General features: G+C 42.4%; 1 protein-coding gene across 1 annotated transcript in view; it reads right to left on the reverse strand.

The window, feature by feature from the left end:
- Positions 1-2,603: 2,603 nt before the first annotated feature.
- GFM1 (G elongation factor mitochondrial 1) overlaps positions 2,604-11,779 on the reverse strand; it is a 44,717-nt gene continuing 35,541 nt past the window's right edge. The window contains exons 14-18 of the mRNA XM_069975277.1: positions 11,473-11,635; positions 9,873-10,017; positions 8,960-9,120; positions 8,279-8,332; positions 2,604-3,497 (exon numbers count right to left, since the gene is read on the reverse strand). Of these exons, the coding sequence (XP_069831378.1) occupies positions 3,366-3,497; positions 8,279-8,332; positions 8,960-9,120; positions 9,873-10,017; positions 11,473-11,635 (655 nt within the window). The 3' untranslated portion in view covers positions 2,604-3,365. The remainder of the gene's footprint in view (positions 3,498-8,278; positions 8,333-8,959; positions 9,121-9,872; positions 10,018-11,472; positions 11,636-11,779) is intronic.

Below are 11,779 nucleotides of genomic sequence, written 5' to 3' on the forward strand. Positions count from 1 at the left end.
AATCTGGTGCATTTAAAGATTAAGTTTGCCTACAGAAGCTGGGAAGTACTGGAAGATTTAGGGTACGTTCACACGTACCGGATCCACAGCACATTTTCTGCTGTGGATCCGCAGCAGATTTCATCTAAATAACTGAACACAGCATCAAATCTTCACTATCAAATCTGCTGCGGATCCTGTACGTGTGAACGCACCCTAAGGGTACAAACACACACGGCATATACGCTGCGTATTTACTGCTACGATACGCAGATTAGATCTAAATAACTGAACACCGCATCAAATCTGCTGCGTATACGCTGTGTGTGTTTGTACCCTAAGGGTGCAAACCCACTTGCCGGATCTGCAGCGAGTCTCCTTGCTGCGTTTTTGCAGCGAGACTCGCTGCAGATCCCAGCCCTATACTTTCATTAGCAGAGAAACTCGCAGCAGGGATGTACATCCCCGTTCCTGCTTGCTTCGGGGCTCCCGGTGCCTTCACGGCCCGCCCGATCAGTGCGCTGCGGCAGGGCAGCGCACTGATTGATTGACCGGGCAGAACGTGCCGGGAGCCGCCGAAGCAAGCAGGAGCGGGGACCTGGTAATGTATATCCTGCCCGCCCCCCACACCCCCCGGCCGCATGATCGCCCCCGCACCCCCCGCACCCCCCGGCCGCATGATCGCCCCCGCACCCCCCCGGCCGGGCTGCGGGGGGCGATTGTGCGGCCGGGGGCTGCGGGGGGCGATCGTGCAGCCGGGGACGATCGGGGCTGCAGGGGGGGCGGGCAGGATATACATTACCAGGTCCCCGCTCCTGCTTGCTTCGGCGGCTCCCGACACGTTCCGCCCGGCCAATCAGTGCGCTGCCCCGCCGCAGCGCACTGATTGGCCGGGCGGGCCGTGAAGACACCGGGAGCACCGAAGCGAAGCAGGAACGGGGACCCGGTAATGTATAATGTCCGGCGGCTAGGGGGTTAATGGGGCGGGCTGCAGACAAAATCGCAGCAGGGCTGTACATCCCTGCTGCGAGTTTCTCTGCTAATGAAAGTATAGGGCCGGGATCTGCAGCGAGTCTCGCTGCAAAAACGCAGCAAGGAGACTCGCTGCAGATCCGGCAAGTGGGTTTGTACCCTAATAGTAGTAAATTACAACTATGACACCAGAAAAAATATTTCTCTCTCAAATCCCCTGGAGTTGCCCTTAAATCTAATCTAGAATATAAGATGAAAGACGTGTCAAATGTGTTCATACTTTAGGCTGATCTGCATTCCATTCTATCATCTACTATGATCTTTAAGAGCTGCAAATGTGGAAACCCGATGGGTTCCAGCCTGTGGTGTCACAGTTAAGAAACTCTCTTCTCTCTGCCAAGAATAAAAAAAAAAAAAACTGAATAGACCCAAACTGCATATAGGGAATGCTGCTTGTGCCAAAGGAGGAAGCTGGAGCCGACCATGAAGGGTGCAATTTATGGAAGAGTGGAAACATCCAAGAGCTATAAAACTACTTTGCACAACCAGACCAATGCTGTAGGTGCCAGAGGATGGTAAGCTTCCCATCATATGGCATGGGACAAATTAATGTTCATCCATTGTGCTAAACAGATTGCTTTTCCTAGGGATCGGCACTTAAAGGGAACCAATCTATGGTTCCCTGAACTGCTGTATACAGCCCCTGCAGCAGGTGCGGCACGTAACGACCGAGGCTGCAGCAGTAGCTGTATACCTGAGAAAAAGGACTTTAATCCCCTGGGCGCGTGACAGGCAGCGGCGGGGAAGTAGTCATCTGGGCTGCTCCCCGCATGTATCTAGTCACCGTGCTCTGTGGGCATGAATGACAGGCAGAGAGGTCCTTTACTGGCCTCTCTGCCTGTCAAATCATCCCTCCGAGCGCACTGATAGGCAGAGAGCAGTGACTAGATATGGACGGGTAGCAGCCCAGATGACTACTTCCCCGCCGCTGCCTGTGACGCGCACAGGGGATTAAAGTCCTTTTTTTCAGGTATACAGCTACTGCTGCGGCCGTTACGTGCCGCGGCTGCTGCAGGGGCTGTATACAGCAGTTCAGGGAACCATATCAGCCCGATTGGGTTGATTGGTTCCCTTTAAGCTTCTTTTACAATGATCGGGCCAACAAATATTTGTCCTTACAATGTGGAAAACAAGACCGCATGCAAGTAGTTTAGGAGTAACACCCATCTTGCGGCCTCACAGTCAGGACACACGCTTGTAAAATAGAGGAACGCGCTTAGCATGGGCATTTTTCCTGGTTTAGGTCATTCATAAGCAATTGATATTCCAAATACATTGGAACCAGAGGCTCACCCACATGAAATAAATATGAGACAGGGGCGGGAGCCACAACTAGGATTCACAAACACTCAGGACAAGATGAAGAGCTTATATAACATAATGACGTGCTAACTACCCAGACAGCTCTCCAAGGGATCGTGGGCTACACTAGGCTTCCAAACATGTAGAAAGATCTGTGAGGCTTACATTTACATTATGTGGGCAGACTGACAATCCATGAGAAGGGCTGTGACCCCCCCCCCTCTTTTTTTTCCAGAGTAAATGTTATAGACAAGTCCTTTAAAAATGTAAAACGGCACATGAGAGAAACATGTATTAATGATGTTTATTCTCTGGTGGATAGCTGTAGTAATATAGAAGGCTGCCATACATCCACAGAAACATTAAAACGCAATCCAATCGACAAGTTTAAGAAACTTAGATTGATATAAAGTTCTGAGGGAAAAGATTTGGGATAACTTATTGATTGAAATCTGTTTGTTCTAGGCTAAGCAGTTAAGTGGGTGGTCCTTTGCAGTGATTGGCAGCTCTCTATATGCACACCTATACACAGATAGTTGTCAGGAAACGAGTAGGACCACCTACATAACCATATAGCCCAGAACTAGCAGAGATTTACATGAATAAATGATGAACTTTTGGACTGCATTTTCAATGTAGCAGGTTCTCTTTAAGCTTAGAGCTGGTTATACATAACCCGCTGCTCAAATAGCCATTCAAATAACATACTGCAAGTATATACAACCGAGTTCAACACTAGTTAGTGGTCAGATGATCATTCAGAAAAAATGGAAAGAAGACTCTTCCATTTTACGTTATTGATCATCGCAGCAAAACATCTTCCTTCTGTATCAGTTCCTTTCTGGATTTGTAGGTGACAGAAGCTCCATGTCCAAGGGTTTCACAAAAACCAGTAATCTTCAGTTTCTGCCATAACCACACCCCACAAAGAACCAGAATGTCCATATGGGAACAGTATAGATACAAATAGGTGAGATAGTCTTTACAGAGAATAAAAAGCTGAGTACAGTGGCTCAAGTGTCTATCTATGAGGACGAATATAAGAAAGGAGGTCAACTTTTGTATTTTCCCTTCTTCACTGGAAGTTGGCCCGTGGCTTCCAGATATTTGGTGACCAGTTCCTCCTGGGTGGTAGGAGAACATGGCTGGTAATTCAGGTACTCCATTGTGTATTCACCCTTTCCCTAAAACAAAAACAAAAAATTTTTTAGCTTGGATTTTTATTGTAGAATAATGACCATGTTACAACATGAAGAGTGGGATCTACACTAGAGATGAGTGCGAGTCGATGAGTTGTGCTCATCTCATCTACACAGATACAAATATTTTATACATGATGATAGCCGTGTCATAACAGTTCCAGTTCTTAGGAGGGTTATATTTATATATGATGTATAGTAGGAGGGAAATAACACAAATTTTTTTAGTCCCTAATTCACAACAGCCCTGCATTATCCACAACAGCCCTGCGTTAACTCAAATTGTCCCCTGGCAGAAGATTTTACAGAAAAGTATTTGGGAAGCTGGATTTCTAAATGCTTTGTAATGCTAAGAAATAGGCTTGTAGCAAGATGTCTGGCAGTGGGTAGTGTCCATAACAAATAATGACTCCAATAAAAGTCAAGTCAAGCTAAAATCCCTGAAATTCTATGGTGGGCAATACAATTTCAGCCACTCACTTTGCATATTTAAAAAAAAAAAAATTCTTTGGCCCCTTGTGCCCACTGCTCCTTCTCCCATTAAATGTCTGTAATTTGGGCGAGCACAGATAGAATGGTCACAATGTTCTGAGGACTACAGGTCGCACAATTCTGTCTGCACAGAGCATGCCTATGACTTTATTTACTGCCATTTGGCAGACTGGGCAAAAACATAGCTTTCCAAATGCCTACACTCTTCCTTGTACTGCACATGTGTAGCTGACAAAGCATGTTCACAAGAGGAGGAAGCCAGTTAACAGAATCTATGGTCCACATTTAGGCTGGGTTCACACTACGTATATTTCAGTCAGTATTGTGGTCCTCATATTGCAACCAAAACCAGAAGTGGATTAAAAACACAAAAAGGATCTGTCCACACAATGGTGAAATTGAGTGAATGGCCGCCATTTAACAGTAAATAACTGCCATTATTTCAATATAACAGCCGTTGTTTTAAAATAACAGCAAATATTTGCCATTAAATGACGGCCATCCACTCAATTTCAACATTGTGTGAACAGATCCTTTCTGTGTTTTTAATCGACTCCTGGTTTTGGTTGCAATATGAGAACCACAATACTGACTGAAATATACGTAGTGTGAACCCAGCCTTATACAACATACGTCTGTAGATACAAAATCACCTCATGGTTTGACCGAGACGCAACAGAACTGCTGACAGGGAGGTGGTTTGATGTTAAGTTTGTAATTTTAGATTATCTGTAAATTTAAGTAGCTTAAAGTGTCACTGTCGTTTAAAAAAAAAAAAAAGACATGTCAGAGACTTAAAGACATGTCAAAAGTTTTGATCGGTCCAGGTCGGAGTGTTCAGCCTGTACCAATCGGGAGAAGACAGTGCTAAGCGCAATCCTCTCCCTGAGTCCCTGAGTCACATGACTCAGGGACTCAGCGCGATCCTCTCCCTGAGTCACATGACATCAGTCGGGCTCCATCAGCATACATAGGCAATCAGATGGAGCCCGACTCATCATGTGAGACAGAGCCAGAGAGGATTGCGCTTAGCGCAGTCTTCTCATGGCTTGATCTCCTGATCGGTAAGGGTCTGAACACACACTTTTTTTCTTTCAAATTTTTTTTATTTATTTATATCAAGAAAACAGAATCAACAGAATTGCATCCATTGTACATTAAGTAAAGATGACAATTTTTGTCAGGTGAGCAGGCCTTGCTGGTTAAAGGAAAAGTGCATGAATATAACAATAAAATATGCTTGCAAATATTGATACAATTCCAATGATCAGTAATAGAAAACATAGTAAAGATAACAAAATAGAACTATATACAGTCCAGGTTGTCTGTGTGTGGTGTAATGAGATATTTTGCAGAAATAATCTCGCCTTGTGTAGTCTCGAAGTTCAGACGTGTGGATCATTTGGCATGAGTGGGGCGGAGGAAAAAAATATATTACAAGAGGAGATTGTTAAGTTGAAGGTTGGTTGGATGAGGGAGATAATGTTTCTCACGGGGCTCATGTGTGTGCATATTTATTGTGGGTTCTGAGCTCCCAACTGGCGAGTTTTCCATTCTTCCAAGCCATAATGGAGGGCGGTTGGGTAAGGTGCCATAAAGTGGGGATTAATAATTTTGCCGCTGTGAGCATGCAAGTAGTAGGGGTGCCGAGAGAGGGACTACCTCTCAAGTAACTTTGGAGATGGTGTCTCCAAAGAGATGGAGGTCCAAAAAGTTTTGAGTCCGCACCTCCAACGTAAGTTATGTTGGGACAAGACAAGAAACGTTGTAATTGGGTTTATTAGGCAAATATGCCATTATCAGCATTCAAAAAGACTTTTCCAAGGTCCCCCCTCCCTCCTCTTTTCCATTCAGCGCAAAATATCAGGAAATTGTGTCTTGTTGCATCAGACACAACCCTATCTGTTCTATAGAGAGGGGAGAGGGGAGGAGGGAGATGAGTTGGCAGCAGAGAACAAAGGATTACACAGCCAGGAGCTGCATGAAAGGCCCTATTCAGAGGTCAGAGAGGTCAGTGCTGACTGTCAAAGGAGATATCCTGGTGATGTAGCTGTAAATTAACTCTTTGTTGTCCTGTTTTGGTGCCTCATCTCCCTCCACCCCTCCCCATACACAATGATGAAGACAGGGGGAGAGCTTCCAACTGCTTTTTCATGATAAAAATGCATTTTTAGCTAATAAACCCAATTACAAAGTTTCTTAAAATCGCCTGCAGTATTGATTTCTGCAAAAATAATTAAACGACAGTGACACTTTAGGGCTGGGTTCACACACAGTATATTTCAGACAGTATTTGGTCCTCATGTCAGGTCCACATAGCAACCAAAACAAGGAGTGGATTGAAAACACAAAAAGGCTCTGTTCACATAATGTTGTAATTGAGTGGATGGCCGTCATTTAATGGCAAATATTTGCTGTTATCTTAAAACAAAGGCTGTTGTAGTGAAATAATGGCCGTTATTTACTGTTATATGGCGGCCATCCACTCAACTTCGACATTGTGTGAACAAAGCCTTTCTGTGTTTTTAATCCACTCCTGGTTTTGGTTGCTATGAGGACCTAACAAGAGGACAAAATACAGCCTCAAATATACTGTGTGTGAACCCAGCCTGAGGCTGGGTTCACACTACGTATATTTCAGTCAGTATTGTGGTCCTCATATTGCAACCAAAACCAGGAGTGGATTAAAAACACAGCAAGGACCTGTTCACACAATGTTGAAATTGAGTGGATGGCCGCCATATAACGGTAAATAACTGCCATTATTTCAATATAACAGCCGTTGTTTTAAAATAACAGCAAATATTTGCCATTAAATGGCGGCCATCCACTCAATTTCAACATTATGTGAACAGAGCCTTTCTGTGTTTTTAATCCACTCCTGGTTTTGGTTGCAATATGAGGACCACAATACTGACTGAGATATACGTAGTGTGAACCCAGCCTCCGGGCGTATAACCACTCTGGGGTCCTATACCATCTGGTTAGTATCTTGTACGAATTTTCTTGTACTCTTACACAGCTAGAGAAACCAAAGGAGTTTGCAGGCTAGTATGAAACTAGGTTTCTCAGGTGAAATATCTAATAATAGTTTCTGGTAAATAATGGAGATCAGTTTTTCAGGTAATTTTGGATAGAGTGATAGTTCATCGAACCAGGATGGATCGGTAAGAGCCGGGAGTTTCTGTCTAAGCGAACAAAAGACCTGTTGTAAGTGCAGTTGGGCTAGGAACTGTGACCTAAATTTGGAATTAGAGGGAAGTAATTCTGCTGGATCTGTGAGGTCTGGTTTGTAGGCCTCTCTAATTTTTTTACCTCTAGGTTCTTCCCACATTTGTCTGTGTGTGGTGGCTGTACCTAGGAATGTGGGTAGGTTGTTTAGTGGAGCTATAGGTGAGAGTAGCTTGGGGGGATTGGAGGAAGACATGAAATTTCTGTAAGCTTTAATGGTACCCTTGGTTGTGGGGGCATAAATTCAGTGAGATTTTTGTGCCTGGGAGTAGCGACCAAAGTAACCCCTTTGACCCTTTAGTCATTAAAAGTTTTTCTAATGAAGCATGTAAAGGTTGATCCGTAGATCTAGTCAGTAAGAGCCATCTACTGAGATGGGTCGCATTATAATAAGTCTGTAGGTCGGGAAGTCCCATACGTTCTTTTTGTGGTTTAAGTATGAGTAATCTATGATATAGTCTAGGTCGCTTCCCTGCCTACAAAAAATTAATAAATAAAAAAAATCAGAAAAACGTTTCTTCATAGATGAAGAGAATGAGCCAGGAATGGTAATGGGTATTGTGTGAAGCAAAAATTTGTGGGACAATATATGTCTTTAGGTAATTCTTTTTACCCATCCATGAAATAAAAGTTGAAGATTGGACAGCTGAGTGGAAAAAAAGGTTTTGGGTGACTTGGTGAAATTGATGCCCAAATATTTGATATGTTTATTTGGCCATGTAAAGGGAGCCATGTGTTGTAGTGACTTTGCTGTAGTAGCAGGGATAGATACATTTAATATTTCAGATTTATTTAAATTAATTTTAAAATTGGCTGCATTACCATATTCTTTAAATATGTTTAGGATGCGTGGGAGGGCCAATTGGGCATTACAAATAATTAATAGTAAATCGTCTGCGAAGGTTTTATGTTGGAAGCAATGACCTGACTTGCTGATATCCTGCAGGAAAGTACAGAAATAGTATTTTATTATATATATATATATATATATATAATATTTATATAAGACCAGTTCTTGATCCACTTCTCACCAGCACACTTACCTCTGTACAGGATCGCAGCTCACTTGCATAGCCAAACATATCATTAAGAGGAACCTAAAAAATAAAATAAAACATTGCATCATTAAGCATTTTAATGTACAGAAGTACAGCTCCAAATAGTCTGATTTTCCACATTGGATAGGAGGTAACCAGCTGATCTCTAGGGGATCCCCACCGCAAAACCCCAACCGGTCCTGAGAACAGCAATTATCCTATCAATAAATGGAGCCCTCAATATGCCGAGACGGCCCCACGTCCTAGGCTCCATTGATTCTCTATGGGGACCACCAAATTCTTCTAAGTTAGGCGCTCAGAAGTGTTTGGTGGCCTCACATAGAAAGAAGGGGGCGCAGACTGCTACATACACAGATATAGATATATATATATATATACACACACACACACACACACACCAGCCAGACCACTGCTTTTAGAGCAGAGTGATGTTCAGTAACCTAGACAACTAGCTGTCAATAATGGGAGGGAAAGAGCATTATATCAGGAGAAGGGGGCAATTTTGCTAAATGAATGTATTCGCTAAATTTAACTTGACAAGTCCTACCAGTTAAACTATGTTAGCAGAGATAGGAATACTCCTATTAATTCCCACAATGGAAGAGAATATTTAATAGTTCAAACCAATGGAAAATGAAGATGGAGCTAGGGTTCGCTTGTACTTACATTTGCATAAATTGTAAAGTACTCCTCAGACCCGTCTTGACCTACAATCACTCCATGTCTTCGGTTAATGCCAGCAATCACAGGTCCTTGGAATTCATTAGGTGCAACAACTTCAACTGACATTATTGGTTCCAGGATGGCAATAGTGGATTGCTCCAAAGCTAATATAAAATAAAATGCAAGTGTCAGTTCCAAATGTTGTGTTAAAAATCCTTGTTCCTCAAAATAGTTTTAAAATTATGCAAACTAACCCTAAGATACATCTTGAAAGCCAATTTCCAGTATAAGGCTATGTTTCCACTTCAGGGACATTAGGCCTTAATATATATATATATATATATATATATATATATATATATATATATATATATATATATACACACACATATATATACACACATATCTACACATATCAGCTGAGGGGGTCATTTTGAGCTATCAAAAAACTATTAGCCACATATCTCCGTTATGGCAACACAAAGGCCAAATAAACAATTCAGCAATCTTTTGTATGGCTCTCCCCCTGCCTAATGTGCAAGCCTTGCAATAGACGAGTGCCGATTCAAGAGATCAGTGCCAGTTTACAGCGACTTAAGTAATACATACCAAATGACCTCCAAGCAGAAACTGAAACTTCCGGAGGGTACAGAAGTGTATAAGACAGGGTCTATCTTCAACAAGCTTTAAGATGTGCAGCAGGGGTGCCCCCAGTGCAGATTACTGCATAGATGTACATACCCCTAGTACTGTATATTGCAAACAAGCTTCTCTAAAAAAGTTTTGTAAGTTTTTTGTGTTGCAATTGCAAGTATTCCGTTATTGTTACAGAAGGGTCCATTTATCAGCTGAAGAGAAAACAGCCAGACCTAACATTGGATACAATCACATCAAGCAGAGGGGATAAGACTTGTACCTTGTTTTAAAGCTCCTTCTCCGGCCCTGATGAAGGAAATTTCATTGGAATCCACTAAATGATGAGCACCATCTTCCAGGACAAATCGTATGCCGGAAATCTTGTGTCCAGTTAGAGGTCCTTTCTCACAGGCATCACGGAAACCCTTTAAAAAAAACATAAAATATACCTCATAAACATGGCCCATGTAAGTAAGAAAAACTTTTGATATGTCATAAAGACATATCAAAAGTTTTTTTTTATCAGTTGTGGGTCTGTGTGTTCAGACTGTGACCAATGAGAGGAGACAGCTGAAAAAACTCCATGCTAAGCGCATCCCCTCCCAGCTCTGTGTCATGTGACCAAGATGGCTACATATTAAGGCGGGGTTCACACTATGTATATTTGAGGCTGTATTTGGTCCTCATGTCAGGTCCTCATAGCAACCAAAACCAGGAGTGGATTGAAAACACAGAAAGGCTCTGTCCACACAATGTTGAAATTGAGTGGATGGCCGCCATATAACAGTAAACAACTTCCATTATTTCAATATAACAGCCGTTGTTTTAAAATAACAGCAAATATTTGCCATTAAATGACGGCCATCCACTCAATTACAACATTATGTGAACAGATCCTTTCTGTGTTTTCAATCCACTCCTTGTTTTGGTTGCTATACAGCCTCAAACATACAGCCTCAAATATGCGAAGTGTGAACATAGCCTAAAAGTGAATGGGGCACTGTGAATGACATAGACACATGCACATCACTCATGTAAAAAAAGGTTTGTTTGGTTTTTTTTTAGTAACAGGCACCCTCTAACAAATAAAAGTAAAATACCTCTGAAAGAATATTTTTTTTTAAAAAAAAAGTTCAATGTCCTTGTATACATCTGCAGGTTTAAGTCTATGCTAGTCTATGCTAGTCTAGAACAGCATGCAGCATTCTATGCATGCAGTGAAATGCCAGACACCATGATGGAAATCTGTCAGATTCATTATAATCAAAAGGGTCTGTCGGGCACCATGGGTGTCTGGCATTTGACAGATCAGTCTCCACTATGATTCCTGTTGGCTCTTATACAAAGCAGAACAAAAGAAATGCCCAATACAGATGTAAAAGAGTCCTTAGAGGATATGAAACTCTGAGACTGGTTAAATCCAGGAGCTAGGTAACCAACACAGAGAAAATCATACCAGTAGTGTCTAATACTTAGGATAGGTTCTGATGCATATGAAGGCTCTATTGCTAGGCTACTAAAAATAAAGTGGTCATAGTGATAGTGTTCATAGTTAGTACAAAACTGTCACATTGCTTAGGTTCGGCAACGTTATCCAAACCCAAGCAGTCAGCATTTGATTCTCTGCGGCTGTTGGTTGCCACCCTAGGGAGTCCTGGAATACATGGATACAGCCACAAGCTGTATCCATGTTTTCCTGGCAGCCCTAGGGAGGCATCCAACTTCTGCAGCTGTGGGAAATCAAACTCCCACTGTTTGGGTTTGGATAACATTGCAGAACCCAAACATTTTGACAGGTTTGTTCAACACTAGTCATAGTGGCTCCTAAAGTGTCCAGTATGTCGAGTCCATGTAACAATGTACAGTGGTATGTGGCTCACCCTCTCCACAGCAGGGACAAACTGTTTAGGGACATTTGTTCCTACAGTTCGGTCTTCAAATTCCACCTTAGTGTAATTTTCAGCTTCCAGCGGCTCAATAAATCCAACGACTTTACCATACTGGCCGGCCCCACCAGACTGCTTCTTATGAGTGAAGTCAAACCTAAGAATATACAAAAATAATACATAAGAATATGCCACAGCAGTGACGCATTACCTATTATAAAAGATCTAGATCTACAAAACACATCTGACAAGTGGCTGGACAAACCTTGCTCTGGTGATTCGCCTTCTGTATAAGTCATCT

Source organism: Dendropsophus ebraccatus, chromosome 6, assembly GCF_027789765.1.
Source record: "Dendropsophus ebraccatus isolate aDenEbr1 chromosome 6, aDenEbr1.pat, whole genome shotgun sequence".
Lineage (NCBI taxonomy): Eukaryota > Metazoa > Chordata > Amphibia > Anura > Hylidae > Dendropsophus > Dendropsophus ebraccatus.